This window comes from Pseudopodoces humilis, chromosome 8, assembly GCF_049639895.1.
Source record: "Pseudopodoces humilis isolate 2021_Gansu_Grassland_sample_001 chromosome 8, ASM4963989v1, whole genome shotgun sequence".
Taxonomy (NCBI): domain Eukaryota; kingdom Metazoa; phylum Chordata; class Aves; order Passeriformes; family Paridae; genus Pseudopodoces; species Pseudopodoces humilis.
The window spans coordinates 6,276,997-6,296,231 of record NC_142207.1 but is presented as its reverse complement, the minus strand read 5'-3'; the positions used below and the strand labels follow the sequence as shown (position 1 = coordinate 6,296,231).

Genomic DNA, 19,235 nt, shown 5'->3' with positions numbered 1-19,235 from the left:
ATGTTTAGGGTGGTGATGTGGTGTGGTATTTGTGAAGTTGTAGCAACAGGACATAGGTGAGAGCATTGATAGTGCCCCAGGGAAAGTTTTCTCATGTTTCTCTTGTTTGCTTTGGTGATTTTTGTCTTTATTTTATACAGAGAAAGACCATAATGGTATGGTAATTTACCAAGTTAGTGACTTTTGTTATAAGATGGAAAGAAAGGGCCTGTTAGAGTTGGAGCTTTTGCTTCTCAACTTTTTTGAAAACTAAGTCCTTTGCATAATCTTGAATGTCTTAGGGCCCTCAACAGATGAGGTAACTCCTGGAGTCTGTTCCTACCATCCACTGTTGAAATTTGTGTCAGTTTTAGAGACACTTTTCCATATTACTGATGGAAATATGGTGGAAAGATGTTAGCTTAGATAGTCTAAGAATTAAACCTGATTTATGTACAGAAAATTGTTAGCTGCTGTGTGCAGTTGTGGATGGTTGTTTTCTAAATGAAATGGAGTTTTGTGTCTTTTAAGAAAGCTGCTGTTTGGAGGATCTCCACTGGAAATAGTCACAGGCAATGCTTCAGTTCATTTACTTAAAATAACTGGGGAAGAAAAATCAATCTGACTATTTTGAGGTCTTAGTTTGCTTCTGCATCATCTGGGGACTTGTAGATGGCTTGACTTTATCTGATATTATGTGTTTTCTATGGAGTGTTTTTAGTAGCAAGATGATTTTTTTACATCATCTGAACTTAAAATATTTATGTTCTCTTACTTCTGTACTGTTTCTAATACACCAAAATTAATCAATGCTGAGCTTAAAAGATCCTTGAAGATATGTTTGGTTAGTTTACAGTTGGGTAATATAAAACAAGTTTCCAGTTTTTTTATTTAGAAGTCTTTTAAAGCAACTGTAAACAGCTCAGGCTATACTTATACTTTATTGTGCTATAAAATCTCTGACCTTTAGCAAGCACTGACAGCCTCATAAAGACAAAACCAATTATTTTTTTCCCGAACTATTGATTTCCAATTGACACAAAAAAAGCATATTGTTGTTGTTCTTACTGCATTTAAAGGCCTTAACACTAGAAATGAAGCTTCATAGAATGATGTAATAACAGATAATTCTTCAGTTTTTAAGGATCATTTTTAGTAAGACAACTTTTGCTATTTGATAGTTGAAAACAGGTAGATGCTTTGGGTTTGGGCCTGTGATCTGTGTGACTTCATGACTTAAAGGTATTAGATAGATACATAAAGATAAATATTAAACAGATTTTAACAGATTAAACAGGTGATGAAGACTTGTGTTGTGTTACAGTGTTCATTTCCTGGAATTGTTGAAAGCTTTCTAAAGAATACAGTTAAAAGTGAGTGAAAAATTTGTGCAGAAAAAAATGTGCAAAAAATGTCATGTCAAAAGGAGCTGATAAAAGATGATAGGTGACCATGCAATACGAACAAGGTGCAGATAGCAAGGGCAGGTTTGGGGCTTGCTCAAAGGATAAAATGGCTGGAAGTTGTGGGAGGGTGCTGGTGTGGGCACATGGACACAGAATTTTCTGAATCAGCCCTAGAGACGGCCCAAGAGCTGGGAGGAGTTTTTCTGCTGTCAGTTGGGTTTCTCTGAATGATGGAAGCTAAGCCAACAAAATCTTCGTCAGCATAGTTGTTTCTACAGAGCTTTTGCTGGTACAGCAATGTCATGTGAGAAGGGCATTCATTTTTCCCTTCCCAAGCCAACAGAACTATGCTAGCAAAAACTAAAGATATGTCATGCTGTATTTCATAAGCATTTCTAAATAGTTCTTTCCTCATGCCTTTGGACGGGCATGTTCTTTTGGGGAGGAGAGGCTTAGCCATTCAACAGATGGATTTTCCACTAACCTAATGCCCTGCTCTCTCTGAGGTATGGCATTTTGGAAAGGTTAATGCTCTAATAGTGTTCAAGCTGAAATGGCTTTTGTCTGCCAACGTATGTTACCCTGCAGAGATGCTTGCCAGGAGACAATTATATAAAAAACAGTGTTCAGTGAACTGTTTTGAAGTCTGTCTGGGAAATTATTTTTTTTCTTCTCTCTCTAAAGCTAAAAAAAAAAGTGAAAATAGATCCTAATAGAGCTACAACCTTAAATAGTATATAAACCATTTAAGGTTATTTTTGTTACCTTAATGAGGGTGGCCTAGCCACAGAGCTGTGTTTTATAATAACAGTATGAATGTTAGCCAGGCTGGTTTTCATCCACCACAGATTGTTCAATGCTGGAACTGTCATTTCATCAGAAACGCTGCAGCTTGGCCTTTCATTGTTCTTCATGTTGGGTAGCTCCTCTAGTCAAAACAAGGATTGCAGTAGGATTTTTTTTCCTTAGGTAGTATCCTAATATGCCCAACCTCTTCCTTTTCTGAATGGTGAAAAGAACAGTGCCTGTAGTCAGCCAGATTTAATAGTGAGCTGGAAGCATCTTACAAGAACCCCTTTGTCACGTTTGACTGTAGCAGGAGCTACATCCAGAGAATGTTTTATTTTCCAGGGGGAAACCAAAGGTGTTTACTTCCTTTGATTTACCTGCCTCTGATCACTTTTGTATCAAAAGTGAAGTGCAAGAAGGGGGAACTAAGAGGAGAATGACAGTGCGTTGTGTGGAATGGAGCAGCTGAGCCTCCTGGGGACCAGAGCACTCTGAAAAAGCATTGGGTAGTGGCAGAGATTTTTCAGGGCACATTTCAAGTTTTATTTTTTTTTTAGTTTATGGATAACACATGACAACAAACTAACAAATTTCCATAGGTATTTGAATACTGCAGTTTCCTATCAATATGTAGAATAAGAGACTGCTCTAGTCTTGTTTGTCATTAAATATCTTATTCTCATTTCTGCAACTACATTCCTGAAGGAATTATCTTGTTATTCTTTGTCACTGTCAGCTCAGTGTTTCTATTGCATTCAGGAGTGAACTCACAGGAGAAGGTGAGGCAGGATTAAAGAGCCTTAGAGTATTGCTCAGAATTTAAAATATAAAAGGAGGGGGAGGGATAGTTGCTAATTATACACCTTGGCTTCTCACATGCCTATTCCTGTGAAAGGTGTCCTCTTTAAGAGCTTGTCAACTGTCTTATGATCAGTGGTAGTGTCCTATCTTGGGCCCTGAGTGTGAAAAAGAAGGGCACTATATTGCTCCTTAATAGTGTTTGAGACCTTGTAGCATTCAAAAAGTCCTAGTAAAGAAAAGAAGGTATTTAAGAAGACTGGGGGCAAATTTCAGGTTTTGTTTCTGATGTTCAGCGTTATTGTTGTCCAAATAACACCCTGTGTACTGAAGTGTGTGTTGGTCTGGAATGGATATTTGACAGGTGTGTTCTGGTGCTTTAAGACTGTCTCTGCCCTTCCTTGCACTCTCCAGGCTGAGCCAGTGAAGGGAGGTGGGGTGGTGGTTCCTTGGTCCCACGGGTGCCCAGCCGTCCCCTGGTGCCTGCTGTGCCAGTCCCTTCGAGCTCAGGGCCCAGCTGGAGGGAGGGAGGGATTTGTGCTTTTGTGAGATTCTGTGCTCTGCTGGAGCAGCACCTTTGACAGAGGGGCAGGACAGTAAATAGGAGAGCAGATCACTTTTGTAAAATTGCAGCAAGGTGAACTAGAGCAAGACCTGGGACAGCCTTATATTGGGTTCACAGCTGGGGCCTTTTGCTTCCAAGCTGGAGGAAACTTTGTCAAGAAAGTCTGCAAATGGCTTCTGGTGCGTTTGGTTTTATTTCTGTCCAGTTAATTTTTTGATTATGTCTACACTTGTTAGTGGGACATAATGTGCACAGACAGTGAGATGCATTCAGTCCCTAATTAATTTTGGAAGAGGTAGAATAACTGCATATTATACTTTTGTATTCTGATTTATCATACTCTTTGAAAATCTGATTACTAAGTGCCATGGTAAATTGACTCAAATAATAAGTATCTTCTAATGCTGATGGAGCAAATAGCATTTAGTTAACTGATTAATGTAGAACTTCAAAATCTGTGTAAATAGTATCATCAAGAAAGGCATAAATCTTTGATTTAAGTGTATTTAAATCATTGCAGCATGGATTCACTTGTATAGCATTTCCCAGTAAACAAGGCTAGGGAATCTTTTAGATTCATGCTTCAAAAGTGGACCAATTTCTCATTTGTTTGCTTCTAATAATTGTTTTAATTAAGATCAGACCTGCACAATATCACAGTTCAGTAGGCAGGTCAGGACTCTGCTCCTTAGTTAGTCATTTAATGGATCTGAAGCTTTAGCCATAAGATGACATGCAGAAAGCAGGAGTGTGTTGACTTTTCTGGAAAAAGGAAGCAGCTGCCTCTGCATAATTCCAGTTTATACTTCTGATAATTGTACAAAGCTGCTTTGAATTTTCTGTTAAATGAATGGCAGTCTTAATAGCAGCTGCTACATTTTTACAGGTCTAGTGTTTTTAACAGCCTGGGCCACTGAGGCACTAGTTACTAGGGACAGCAAAATTGTAGACCCTGGCTTATGGCTCTTGGATCATCTATGAGCACAGCCTGCTCTGTTCATGGGCAGGAGAATTGTTGCTCCTTCTGGAATCCTCCCTTGCTGTCCAAGTCAGGATTTTCAAGGTTGTGTGGGGTTGCTTTTGTTTGTTTTTTCTCCTTTATCACCTCGGGCACTTTCCTCCGGTCCTTTTCCCACCTCTGCCTCAACGAAAGTTTCCCAGGAGGGACTAATTTGTTCCAAATATAGACGTTTGTCAGGTTGTCCACCTTTTATCTCAGGATTCATCTACAGGCTCTCAGTTACTAGATAATAACATTAATCTGCACCTTCTGGTTGTTTTATTTGGGTTGGGCTGGAGCTGTTGAAATGCCCATACTGGAGCTACTGGGGCAGAGCTGAAAGTCACCCCTCCATGCAGAAAGAGCTGTACAGCTGCTGCTGTTCCTCCTGGGGCTTTGTTCCTGCTGCCGAGGGCTCCCATAAATGTCCTGTGCACCCCCATAGCTTGTCAGCCCTGCAGAACCTGACCTAGCCAAAGAGCTTCATGGTTCTGGGTCACTTCTCAAGGAATCACACCTTGGAAAAGTTTGGCAAACGCCAGAACTGGTGGAAAGGTGGAGGTGGGGCACACCTGAGGACCATGGGGCAGAGGCTGTAGGGAGCAGAAGGAGAAGCAGGCGCTCCCCTTTATGAGTTCTTCCTTGATTTGGGTGTCTGAGGCATTGGTCTGACTGGCCAAAATTAATTGTTACCAAGAGCTTTGTGTAGGTAGAGGTCCACAGAGATTAAGCAGTAGCTGGATGCAGCAATTCTTTAACTTAGACCAATCATTTTTATTAACATAATTTTGATTGATTACCTTTCTGCTTAAGGTATAGACATTTTCCTCTTTCATCCCAACAAAGAAGCATGTAACTTCGAATGTTTTCAGTTGGTGGAGAGAATTCTAGTCACAGGAACCCTGATGTTAATGTAGTTTTGTTTATATAATTGACGTGAAAAACAGCTGGAAAAACTCCTGTTGTGCAGGTCTCTTATATGAATCTTCAAAGATCTGTTTTCCTAGGAAAGGCCTTGACTTTTCTCAAAAAAAAATTAAGCAGTTCAACATCCAAGAAAGGTTTGTACCACTGTTGTGTCAGGAGTAAGGCAAAGCTTTTCCCACAGACTTCATAGAATTCATCCATGAGTTCTTCCACTTGAGCTGTGGAGGAAGTTGTGGGAAGAGGCCAGTGTTTGTTGGTTGCAGGAATTCTGTGGATTTATAAGTCAACAGAAGCTTGTTTAAGAAATAAATTTTCACGTTACTTTTCCATGGACAATGTGTCCAGTTTGCATGTTGAATGTAGATTTTTTTTTTTTCACCCCCACCCTTTTAATCCAGTTTTCTGCCCTGAATTTTATTGATACAAATTATTTTGATGGCCATTCCTGGGGTCTTTTGACTACAATGATATCAATAATTAAAGAAAAAAAATAATTTTCTGTCTTTTAAAAAGAAGGTAAAAGAATGGATTTTTTCTGTCATGGGCAGTGCAGAGCTTCCTATCTCCATCTACGCTGCCAAGAAGAAGAAAAGCTGGAACTCTTGATCCCTCTTAGAGAAATTGGATTGTGTAGATCCTATTCCCAGAAATATCTCTGCTCATTACAAGTTAATTTAGTGGGTGTACATATGATAATTTTTAAGTCAGAACCCAAAATGAGGGACCCAGTGGTTTTTCATGTATCAAGATTCAGGAGGGTGCCATCATAAAACTCAGGAATGACTTTGCTTGATCTATTGGGGTTTTTTATGACTTATTCTCTAGGCTATGCAAAAGAAAGCAGTAAGAGCACAGCACAGACCATTTAATGATCTGCTGACTGCAGAGCTCATGTGTGTGCAGTACTGGACATCCATCCCAGAGCTGATAATAACACTATTCCCTCTGAAAAGGGAGAGTAGTTGCATAGACAAAGTGGTGACCACTTGCCAGAAAGAGGATTACCAGACTTCAGGATGATTATTGGGGTATAATGTTGCTATTCTGATGAAAAGAATGTTCATTTTGGTACTGAGTATTTAGATGGGGACAGCAGTCCTGAGGGTGAGGAACAAAGGTATGATATTTTATCCTCCACTCTTAGATGCATGTCCTTTTACTTATGTCTGCTAAGGTAGGTGTCCATTATTGACACCTATAAAAGATATTAGAATTGGTAGGTTTTCTTTCATGGGATGTGTTGTGAGCTGTTTGAGCTTTTAGTTGAAAACCCAGGTAATGCTCTACCTCTAATATTCAGTCCTTTCAACTGTTCTTATAATTTTGGGGCAGAACCTCATTTGTGTTCCTCCTATTAAAATCTGCAAATACTGTGTTGGTCTGTATTGCAATCCAGTCTAAAGCCAGTGCTGGGATTTTGTTTCAGTTAATCTGTTTGCTTACCAGACCCTATTTTCTCCCCAAATAACAGAGCAGCTCCTAAGGACTGCCTTCCTGCTTTTTTTTCTCCTTTTACCTGTCCTATATAGGACACAAGAAATTAACATTCAGCTGTATGGGGAGGTTAAAGGATGGGCTGTGATTTGCTCTCCCACTCTGTCTGCAGCACATACAATTCCTTCAATCTTTTTTTAATCCAGTCTGTGGAAGTTTACAAAATAGAACTAGATTATCTCAGCTATGAAAATTTGCTGAATTAGAGCAAACCTCAGGGATGGAATGTTATCCAAGTACTTGAACTCACAGTTGTGGATCACAAACAGGAGGTTGCATTACCATCTCAATGAATCTATGGCTGGTATTATTAAAAAATAATCAGGTAAGCAAAGATTCATCTTTCTATTCTCTGTGTTTTGCTGCTAGTGTGAAGCACAGGGTTTGGCATTTACTCATAGATGCACATATGGAGATTCCAGTTGACTCAAAATAGCTCCATTCTGTGAACCCAAAATTGAGATATTTTTTCGTGTGAATTGGAACTCCACAGCTTTTCCTCAGTTCTGTCTCTTTGACTGTAGGATACATAGCACCAAATCTGCAGGCTTTAAACCTATCTGCAGGGAAAAATCTGTTCAGAGCAAGTTATAAACTATGTTGCACTTAGTTTGTCATAGGAAATATAAAGACTTTTCTTGTGCATCAATTTCCTGGACTGACCTAGGCAAGCACAAGGATATTTGCAGAATGTGTTTTGGTATCTGAGTGTGCTGATACGTGTTTTTAAAATGATGCAAAGGGACAGGAGCTCTTAGTGTATTTGATAGAATTAAAGAAAAACTTGAAGATGTTGATTTTCATTACTATGTGTGTGATTTGTGTAGGGAGTAGTAATTAAATTACACTTACTTTGCAGTATTATATTTGCAACTGAACATAAAAGTTTTGGATTTTTATTTGTTGCTGTCTTCAGCCTGTAATGTTTTTTTAACATTTATCTAAATACTGTACAAATCACATGTCAGTCAACAAAGTGAAACAGCACCTCTATTCAAGTCTTGTTTACTATAAGGTTCTGAGCCTCTTAATAAATTTTATATCAGCATCTGGATTGTCAGGAAAAAACACCTCAACAACCAATCAGTCCTGAATATCCTTTGTTGCATTTTTGCATCTTTTTATTTCCAGTTTGTTCTTTCATCTGTAATCCTTTCCCCTCCATTAGATTCAGTAAATAGGATCTCTTACAGGCCTGAATCACAGCTCATCTTTTATCTTTCTTTTCCATGCTTTGCAGCAAATTTCTGTACTCCAGATGTCTGCAAGTACCTCATCTCTTACCAAACCGTGTGCCTGGACTTCAAATGCTTCCTTGGGGCTGGTGCTGTTACTTATTTCTCAAATCTGAAAAACAGGGAAGATGGAAAATCATCAGTTTTGCAAAAATGTGTAAATCCTCATTCCAGGGCAATTATTTTCTTGAATAAAGTAAAGCTGTCTTCTGTAATTCCAGTTGCCCAAAATGCAGCTTATGGAGTGTGTTACATATATGTAGATTATTAACTCCAACAAAGAGAAAAACTCTGTTCTGCTGACAGGGATTTGTGAGCTTTAATGGCCTGTTACTCCTCCACACCTACTGGGCTGTGTATTTCAGACTCTTTGGGAAGATACCTGCTTGTTTATGGAAACAGTTTCAGGAATGCCAAGAAAATGTTTATTATGACTACTTGTTAACTCTGTAATGCAGAAATGTCTTGGATGTCCAATTAAATGTTACTGCTGCTAGATAGAGCAAGCAGGATGGATATGACAAATGCTGATTTCTTCTTCCTTTCTTCCTTTCTTTTTTTTTTCAAAAATGGCTATTTAAACTTTTAGGTGTCATTATGATCCATCTCCCCTCTCACAGCAAATAAAAGTATAATGCATTTCCTCTATTGATTTTCAGGCATTCAAAAGGGATGTTCTTGCTGATTCAAGACCAAATAGTTCTGTCCAGGACTCTACACTGGGGATAAGGACATGGGACTCCTGCCAGATTCCAGATGGTTCATCACAACTGACATCTTGGCTGACAACTGTGAAAAAGATCTTCGGATTATTCTATTTTATTTTTGTGGGAGACCGCAGTCCCCAAACTCTAGGACGTATCAGGTACTAAATCAAACACTAAGCTTTTCCATAACATTATTGGCTTGTTATTTGGTTCTCATGAAGGAGTTTAGACATTCAGATCTTACTCTTTATTTCTTGTAGGAAATGGAAAATCCTTGGTTTTACATCTTGCACTAACTGAGTAATGGAGCTGTGTTTCTTATTTCCTATGGAAAATTTGGGGTTTAATCATTAGTTATCTTTCTATAGTATTTTAAATTATTGTTATAAATTATATAATTGCTGATCTTGGTTATTATCCTAATTAACAAATCATTCCTTTCATTCTTCTTTGTTGCTTTTGAGAGAATCTGTAATTTTATTAATTCTAGTTTTGCTACAGTTTGTAGGTAAGATAATTCCTGTATACAGAACTTGTCCATTTATTACCTGTCAATGAGGAGACTTAAAAAGTTCATGAAATTTATGAATGTTTGCACACTTGGAGCATTATGATTCATCTACTTACTTTGAACCCTTTTAAAATAAATCTATATGTAATTTTCTTTTCCTTTGAGAAAATCTTGCCTTGTTTCTGTTGGAGCCTAGTTTGATTTAGAGTATCTGAATGTTCAGGTGTTTATTTTTAAAATGTGGAAGGGAAAAATCTGTGAATGTTATCCAAGAGTGTAGCTCTTAATTCTTGTTTGTGTAGATGTCTGCTGTTACAGGCCACTGATAAAAGTGGTTAAAAAGAAATCGCTCCTAATACAAGAGAGGAAAAAGTGTCATTGCAGAGGGGGAATGTTTTTTGCAGCAAAATCACATTTGTTTTGAGTAGCTGTTTAGGTATGGGTGGCTTTTTAATTAATTTTAAATTACTCAATAATTAACTTTTTCTTTGTCCTTAAGGTTCCATATTTCTTGTAGAATTTTAAAGTAACCTTTTCTAATGAGGATGTCTGATATTCTTACTGTAAAAGATGAAACTGATGCAATGAAGGGTTCAGAAGCTGAATTTAAAGATACAGACCCAGTTGAAAACCTAAAAAAATCAGGAAGTCAGGAACAGATTCAAGTGGAAAAGGATGAAAATTGTCCTGATAACAAAAACAATATGCCGGTAAGAAGCTTTTCACTTTATTTTTCACTAGTATATCATGTCTATGATATGTCTATCATAAGTCTGTGTCTCGTTCTCCATTCTCTTGTATATGTTTCTTTGGCACAGTGAGGAAAACTTGGCTGGTTTTAGGGAAGCAGATATGATGATTATTACTTCCTCTCTCCTCCTTTTCCCCACTTCTCTGTTCATACTTGTGTAAATATGACTCAGTCATTTTTAATTCTTTGAAGGAGATGAGTAGTTTTGCTGGGAAAAATAAAATTTGCCCATGTTTGTGTTTCCTTGAGTGCATATGTGAAGTCTTTCATTGTAGCAGAACAAGGAACAAACCCAAGCTGGCATTTGCTGCTGCTGAATCCTCACAGAGTTTGGAGCTGGGCTGTGTATGCTGTGTTGCTGCTTTGAACAAGGTGCTGCAGCTCAGCCAGGCCTGTCTGCCCTGGGCAGGGGTGGCCAGCCCAGGGCTCTTGAGCTGTTGCACTTTACAGGTGGCTCAGGTGTAGATTTTCCAGCAGAGCTGTTCAGCGTAAGGCTGAAGTAATCCAGATCCCCAGGAGCCTGAGGGATCCAGATCTCCTGAGGTCAGCAGGTCTGGATGCTGCCCCAGCCACCTTCAGAATGAGCTGGGGAGCATCATCCTGCCTTGGTGGGCAGCAGATACTCCCTGCACCTTCCCTTCTCTGATCTTCACTGCTTGACAGGTTTGGTAGGTGACTTACTTCTAGGTTGGAAAGCTGAGGAAGTTCCTCATGCACACACTGAAAAGCATAGGTGGCTTTTGCAGGTGGGAGAAGTGAAGTACCTGTAAGGAAGTCGTGGCATCACAGTTCAAGTGAGAAGGAGGCAGAGCAAATAGTGTGAAAATGGAAAACACACTGATAAGAAAGGGCTAGGAATTTGTGGCAGCAGATTTAATACTTCTGAGATTTAGGTGTGGAACAAGAGAGCTCACTCCTGGCTGAGGCTGCCCACCTGATCACTGAGGACTCTAAGAAGCTCACATGAGGGGAGGAGTTCAGGAAAGCAACTGAAAATTTCTGACACAACCTACAAAACAGGCCAGGTTTGTAAAAGGAAACATAGAAGTTTGTGTTTGGCAAAAGCTATACTTGTCTATAGGAATTTTGTGTCCGTGGGTTAATACTAAACAACTTTTTATAGAAATCCTGATAGGGATCTGAGGGATCTCTTGTGGGTTGCAAAAACAGGACGGTAGCTTATTAGATTCTTATTATTGAGATTTGAGTAAAAGGTTCTTTGGGGAGTAGTTTTGTTCAAGACTAACAATTCAATATTCCAGTGAGTGAAGTAAGCTTTATCTGCTGTGTTAAATTGCTTCCAGATAAATCATGTAGACCACAGCAATAACAATAGCTTTACACTTTAATATCTGCTGGCTTTATTAAGGCTGGCATCAGTGTAAATAGATAATTTTATGGAAAAAATAAATCTTTGAAATGAAATACTTCTCCTGTAACATGCTATTGAAAAGCTGGGAGATATTATAGCTGAGTTGGTATTTTCTTTAATTAATGGAATATTCTAGTAGTGAGCTTTAAAAATTAATCTACGGTTTAGTTATTTTTGTACAGTTCAATTTGGAAAAATCTCATTCACATTTTCTCATTGAACAAATTTTAGTGTGGAAATTTCTGTGAGACTCAAATGGCAAATAAGAAATAAGCCTTCCTGCAAACAACTGCTGCTGTCTCGTCAAAGTGCAGAGGAATGAACCTGCTGGTGCTGCCAGAGGCTCTGGGGTGACAGGGGCTTCATTGGGTGGGTGCTTGTTCAGGAGCAAGAGCTGATGTTTGAAGTGATTATCCCACAGCCACAAAATGAACTGGACACTGTGTGGTGAAGGCTGTTGAATAAAAACAGCTCTGCTGTCCGTGCATTTAGTGTGGTGTCCAGGAGTCTCCATCAGAATCAGAACATTGCTGTTACATGAGCAGTTTAATTAAAAGCTGAGGATGCAGATTTCCAGAGTGGCAGGAAGACAGTTACCAAATGGAGCCTGGTTGCTGTGAGCAAGCCCCTTGCAACAACTGAAATCAGCAGAAGTTAATGTCACTTGTACTGTGGAGGCTGCCAGTGCAAATATATGTCTCATATTTGAGGATTTCCTCATTTAAAGCATGTTTTATGCTAAAATACAAAACAAAAATTTGGGATGGTCCATAGTAGAAAACCCTTGTGGAACAGTAGCAGTCAGCAAGCTTTTAACTAATGGATGGTTAAAACAGTTTGATGAAATTTCAGTGGACGTAGTACTTGTCATTAAGTGCAGGTTGAATGTTACTGTGGTGGTGGGAAAAAGAGCAAAGATTATGCTGGAAAATGTTAGAAAATATTATCAGAAACTTACTGGAATTTTTTTGTGTACTTCTGTTTACTGAGTGCATCAGAAGGATGGGTTGGGCGTGGGGGTTGCATGGGGTTTGGGCTTAGCTCTTCTCCCTGGTGGCAGAATAGGTTTGGTACCTACTGACAAACTACAATCACATTCCTCAGTAGAGTTATCACTTAATTTTTGGCTTCTTTAGAGCCAAGGAAGAAACGGGCTGTGATTTTTCCAGGTCTAAACTTGACATGAGTTGAATTCAGGCATGTTTCTGGAATTGCACAGTTCAGAAACTGATAGTTACATTTTGAATTGTAACTGTGGTTGTAAATTCCAGCTTATTTGGAGGTTGTGCATTAATAACTGATTGGCTGCTGTGTCTGCTGTTGGAGGCACAATGTGAATGAGGAAAATACCTAGAGTCCATGGCCAGTGCTCCCAATTTATTTAAGCAGTGCAGAAGTAGTGTTATTGATACAGAGAGCATTTCTAACTTGGTATATTTGCAGCGAGTTTCAAGTGTCATTTAAATGACGCTGGGGACAAGAGGCACTGTTATGAAAAGTACTTTCACAGAAGTCATGTGCATGTCAGCATTGTGGTGGGTTTTGTGATCAAAAGGGTTTTTATCAGTCACTGTTATCTCCCACCTGTTCATCTTATCCAGGCCAGGTGACAACAAATTAATTCAGAATTAGCTGGAATCCAGGGTCTGTGTTGCCTCTGTCTCTGGTTGGTGAGACAAGTGACATCATCCACTGTAAGGACAAAGCTGCAGGAAATACTGACAACAAATTAAAGATCCTGGATTTATTCTGCAAGGTAGTCCTTATGTTTATTATTAAGAAGACTTCTTTTTTAAAACCCAAAAAAGCCGCATGGCATGAGTGCAGGGTTGTATACATCTCCTGTACGATAAGGGCATGGCAAATGTTGTGTTGAGTATAATTCTGACTTTTTTTTCAAGCAGATATCCTTGTCCTTTGGGGCAATTAGATAATTTTTTTTACTTAGCAACTTGACATCTCTCTTCCTACGAGTATCTTCCTTCCATACTAGCACAAACCTTGAGCTTCTCTCTCTGTTTCACAGCTGAAGTTGTCTGAGGCCTTTCTTCGCCTCCTCCCGTGCTGTTTTGGTCTTGTCAGGATTTACCTGTCATTGTCTCCAAAATATATGATGTAATACTTTTGAATAGATAAATGATTGAGCAGATACTCATATTCTTGAGCTGCCTCCTATCCAAGGATGAAACTATTTTTCCATCAGTCATCCTCTACTTTGTCATGGAAAATTGCTGTCACTGGTCACTAATGCAAGACAGCAAGTAACCATGGACCATAGTATTCTTTCCCTCACCATTACAAAGCTATCCATGGTTTGCAGCACTTGACTGGATTTAAAATTGAGACCTAATTTTGCAGAAAGGTAAAAAACTGAATGTCCTTAGAACACTCTTTGTTCAGGTTTGTCATGTTGTGCCTATCCTCAGAAATGCCCAAATGGTACTTCAGAAATAGAGCCCCTTCTCACAAAACCTTTCACACGTCTGAGTTTGCCATCTTGTGCCTGACCTGTTTTTATCCAGCTTATTTAGACAGCACACTGATGATAGAGGAAGGCATGTAACAGCTCCAGATCTTTACTTTGCATTTAGTATATGTGATCTGGTGAGGTACTTAGGAAAAAATAAAGTAGGCAAATACTCCTACTGAAAACCTGGTTATTTATATGTTTTTGAGAAATGCTATCTTACTTCCCTTTTTATTTTGCAGTTGGAAATGTAGCATAGTAGTTGGTCTTAAAAGTTGTGTTGGTGGGGTTTTATCAAAGGCAAGAACCTAATCATTATTTTCATTATGCAATTATTTGGAATACTTGCTTTTAAATGCTGTCTTGAAATCCTGCCCATAATGACTATAAATAGGGCTTTCATTAACACAGTGTTTTCTTAAGGCAGTAAAAGTCTTTGTGAGCTGCAAATATAAAGAAATTGCCTAATTTGCACTCACCAAGGATTGCATATTCTAAATTAGCTAGAAATTTTTTTTTCACAAATGGGGAACATAAAGATGTTCTGTAGGAGTAAAACTTAGTAAATGCAGAGAAATGAGGATAGATATAAAATTAATGGGCCTGAAAAGAGAGAAAATGTGCATTAACAGCTACAATGTGCATTGGCTACCTACTGTCCTGGAATTCCAGTGGAAGTGGTGTCATCCTCTGTCAGTCTGGTTTTTGTCCAAGAAAGGAATCACTGGATTGTACCCACCCAGCTCCAAGCTCTGAGAGTGCAGTTGCTGGTGGTGGTGTCAGAGGACTTTGGGGTTTATACCTCCAAGCCAGACTTTGCACCATCAGGCTATGCTTTTACCTGAGCTGTCCCTGCAGTCCAGCCCTCCCAGCTTTATTCCAGTGCTTCTCGCCTAATGTGTGTGGTGTTTCCTGCTCACAGTCACAGTTGGGTCTTGAGGACTGGGGTTTTGTGTTTTGACATCCTTAAAATCACACATGAAAGCCAGGAATCCATACCTATCACAGAGTGTTGGACATGAAAAGTTGGAATATGATGGGTGGAGTTATACTTGTCTCATCTGTGAGGGAAAAAATTTCCTCTTTCAGTGGTCCCCCAGTTCTCCCCAATATTATTGGTGTTTAGTGCCAGCAACCATTTCCTCTCTTTTTTTTTCAAATCAATCTTAAAAATAACTGAAATATGTGTGACTTATCTAATTAGTGAGAGCAGTAGCTTGATGTCCTGGGTTGAATTCCCTCTTGTGCCCTGTCAAATCTGGATCTGGGGTGTTTGCTTCCATATATTCTTTTGCCTTATGTACTGGCTTTAAAGCTTGGAAAATTTTGCAAAAAATAAACAATTGCCCAAGTATAGGCTCTTTTGCCTCTTAAAAGTGAACTGAGGACTCCACGGACAGTCCTGATGTGACTTTGCCCTACTTTATTTGAACACGCCTAGGCTGATTGAGGCTGGAGTAATTGATAGGAGCTTGGGAAATCATCCAGTTTTTGAAATTTAGTAGCTTGGTGTAACAGAAACTTTGTCAGGGATATGCAGTGCCAGCTTTCAGAATGCAAGGAATGCTTTCAGAGGAGATGATGGAAAGGAAAACATATTTTGCACGTAATAGAAGAACTCAAAGTCTCTGTGTGGTTCCAGGTATGGAAACAGCAAAACTCAGAGTCTGAATGGTTCCAGGAATGGAAGCATTTGAACTGTCTTTGCTGCTCAAAGTCTCAGCAAGCTTCATTAAAAAAGCTGGTGGTGAGTTCAGTTAGTTTTCAGTGCAGCTATTTAAAATTCTGTTACACAGTGAAACGAGCTTAAATGAGCTCTCCTTCTGCTGCTCCTCAGCTAAGCTGGTGCAACATCCAATATAGACATGTGGAACTTGAGGAAAATGAGAGAAAAAGCAGTTCTGCCTTTACATCATAGAGCTCTTTACTGTAGGTGAGGTTTCTTTCTAGTGATGTTGTATGTCCTGCTAAGAAGTTCAGGCACTTGATAGACATCTCTTGTGAGCTAAGGCAAAGAGAGCTGCATTCATGGAGTTTTCCAGTGGAGTTTCTGTTCAGTTTCCTTTTTAAAGAGGAAATTTGTCCATTAAACAACATTCAAAATTGCATCACTGATGTTAATTTCTCCTTACAAATATTAGCCCTGTGCTCACTAAAACAAATTCTGTTAAAAGCTTGTCTATTCATCAGTTTTAGTTCTCCAGGGAAACCAGTACTTAAATTATGTGATGCCACTCCAGCAGAAATGTTTCTATTCTTGTGCGACTGGCACTGAGGGTCGAGTTAGTTTTAACTATGCAGTTAACAAATCATTAAATGCTTTTATTGATTCAAATGTACCTCTCAGCTCTGCATACTGTAGTAAAAGCCTGGTAATTTTTTTTAAGGAACAATTGTAATAGAAGAAGGGCTTTGGGAGGAAAAAGCGAATTGTTGCATAATAAGTTACTAAAATGGCTCTGAGAGGAGAAAAAACATATTCATTTATAGTAAATTATTAAATGAAATTTAAAAAAAAAAGATCAGTAGCCCATTTTGAAATATACTTGTACAGGTCCCAAGATGAAAGCAAAAAACCCCATATGTTTTAAGCTGCTTATGATTGGTCATCATCTGTTATCTGTTCCCTTGGTAGAGGCAATGCTTTCCTATTTTAAATACTATTTTTCCAGGCAGGTTTCAGGAATAGGAAGAAAATTTATAAAAACCATGTCATGTTGCCAAGGAAATTAGGAAACAAGAATTGAAAGTGTAGGAATTGAAAGTGTAGGAGCTGGCTGAGAGAGTAAAGTGCTTGGATGTTACAGAGCAAGGATAATACTTGGTTCCTGTAAAAGTGCTCTGATATATATTGTTGATAAATGAAGAAGGGAAATCAAGGACAAACCTGATGAAAGTGGGAGAGCGCCAAATCTGTCAGCCCAAAGAACCTGCTGTTCCTTTCACAGATCTGCCCGTGTCAGTGCTAACTGTCAAAGCTTTCTCTTGTACAGACTTTTGCATTAACAAACTTGTGCCACTGAGTTAATGTAACCCTTCTCTGTTGTGCCTGTCGCCAGCGGCCAGCGCAGTCCTTTGGACAGACGGCCAAAAGGTCCAAGGTACGGTAGCCCGGTGTGCTGGCATGCGAAGGGAGCCCTTCATGCTTGGTGCAGCTTCGTTACTTTGTGGAAAGTGCCTTTAGTTTTATTTTTTGGCATTGTAGCTTTGTTTTATTCTGTTGGATTTTTGTCTTGCCTAGTTGTCTGCTTTTGTGATTTGCCTTTATATTTTTGGTGGCTTTTTATTGTTACAGAGAGAAACACTTTCCCAACATTTCATTTATTTTTCTTTAGATGTGCTCTGTTGTGCTGGTAGTGCCTTCAAAAGCTGCAATTGCTTGGATATTTTCATCCTAAAGGGAACTATTTATTCTATTGAAAACATTAAAAATGCAGTTTTCAGCCATTTTGTTTTTCATATAATGAATGAAAAAAAAATAACGGCTTATGGTATATTTATATTATCTTTTATAAGCCATAGATTTTAATTTTACATACTTTCCTTTAGTCAAACACAAAGTTAAAGTTAGTTCGGAGCCTTGCTGTATGTGAAGAATATCCACCACCTCCCACAGCTGAAATATCACAGGACCTCCAGGTAAAATCACCTTACTGAAGTTTCTGGAACAGTTTCAAGTAACTTATTGTTCAAAAGAAAATCTGTTGGGTATTATTTAAATATGTGGACACCATGTGGTTTTAATTTTTTTTAATTTTTTTTTTTTATTAATGCTGATCTAATAGAGGTGATAATATCAGGTGCAGAATTTGCTGCTTTGTTTTTCTGAACTGTACTAGTTGATACCTGTGGACAAAAAGAGGGGGTTTGTCAATTCTCTTAACTTTAGTCCAACAGTGCACTTGAGGGATTCTTGAACTGCTTAAATGCTGTCTGCAGTTAGTAAGACAACATTGTGATTTGTATGGAACCTAATTTATTGACTTTGTAGAGTTTGAAAATGGAAACAATTGTGATTTGTGGTGTTGTAACTGAATTCCTGCATATTAGTCCCAATTGCTGGTAGCTCTGTAATACCTGCCTGAGGTATGTTTGAATTAATCTATTAAAATTATAGAACACTCTTATAGAGGTTCCTACATGCTGAACAAAATATGTAAAATTACGCTAGAAAATTTAAACGAAATCCAAGTTTCCTGACTTTACCTCCATGCCAGTCTGTCTTTTCAGAGCAAAACCTTACTGCTGGCTTTAGTTCTGTGCATGAGTGAGGGCCATCAAAATGCTGGCTTTGTTCATGCCTATCAAAACAGAAATGGGCCTTTGCTGTTATTGAAAAGCTTCTAAACTGCTTTTGTGAAAAGTCTCACTTTGGTTAAGAAGGAGGCAGTAGAAAGCGGGGTGTGAGGGGGTTTTGCTGGGGAGGTGGTAATTCAGTTCTGAGGAAAGATGGACATTGAGAGCTCATGTAGGTTTTTGTCAAGCTAATTCAAATTTTTTGAGATTGAAACAGTACCTAGGTTGCAGGGGGTGGGGGGTTGTTCCTTTTGAAAAATAAGAAAATAGTATTTTAAAGCCTAGAATAGGCTTTCACTAAAATACCAGAATTTGAAGTGTTGACTAGGGCAATTCAGAAACTGGGCCTGCTACCATGATGAAAATCTAAGTCATAGTTTGAAATAGGTTGCAGAGTGAAAGATAAAAAGCCAACAGAAGAGCTATTGATGTTTACAATGATTTACAGTCCTTTTGTAATGTTTCCCATAAGATAACAAAATAGACTGAGAGATCTGGTCAGGCTTAGTTGTTCAGTTTGAAGAAGTGGGGTTTAACTTTCTCAGTCACTGTGACAAATTACAAGACAGAGGTCTTATTTGGTGGACTGATTGTCCATGGTATATTTCCAACATAAGAGGCATTAAGATTTTCCTGCCTCCAACACTACACAAGACCATACGTTGAATGGTTTGAAGTCAGGCATTTATAAGGTGGTGTTTGGCCAGGTCCTCTGGGAAAACCTAGCTCTGTGCTGCCAGGTGGCTCTTGAAAGGAATCCTTGCAGCAGCAGGAGGGATGTCAAGGCTGGATCTGCAGAATGAGTTGAATTGTGTGATAATGTAAGTTTGTACAAAAGAAATACCAGAAAGCAGATTGCCTTAAGAACAAAATCAGAGCTAGCCGTGAGTTTTCTTTGGAAGCAGTAATGTAGAAGGAAATGGCTTATGAATCCCAAT

At 38.8% G+C, this 19,235-nt stretch overlaps 1 protein-coding gene across 12 annotated transcripts in view; it reads left to right on the top strand.

Moving 5' to 3' along the window:
* The first annotated feature begins 8,921 nt into the window (after positions 1 to 8,921).
* Positions 8,922 to 19,235, top strand: part of R3HDM1 (R3H domain containing 1) — a 49,996-nt gene continuing 39,682 nt past the window's right edge. For 8 of the 12 annotated variants that reach the window (XM_088058587.1, XM_088058586.1, XM_088058591.1 and 5 more), the window contains exons 1-4: positions 8,922 to 9,058; positions 9,911 to 10,121; positions 17,061 to 17,102; positions 17,551 to 17,640. In XM_088058587.1, the coding sequence (XP_087914713.1) occupies positions 9,951 to 10,121; positions 17,061 to 17,102; positions 17,551 to 17,640 (303 nt within the window). In that variant the 5' untranslated portion in view covers positions 8,922 to 9,058; positions 9,911 to 9,950. The remainder of the gene's footprint in view (positions 9,059 to 9,910; positions 10,122 to 17,060; positions 17,103 to 17,550; positions 17,641 to 19,235) is intronic. The other 4 variants (XM_088058594.1, XM_088058585.1, XM_088058595.1 and 1 more) reach the window with 2 other exon arrangements.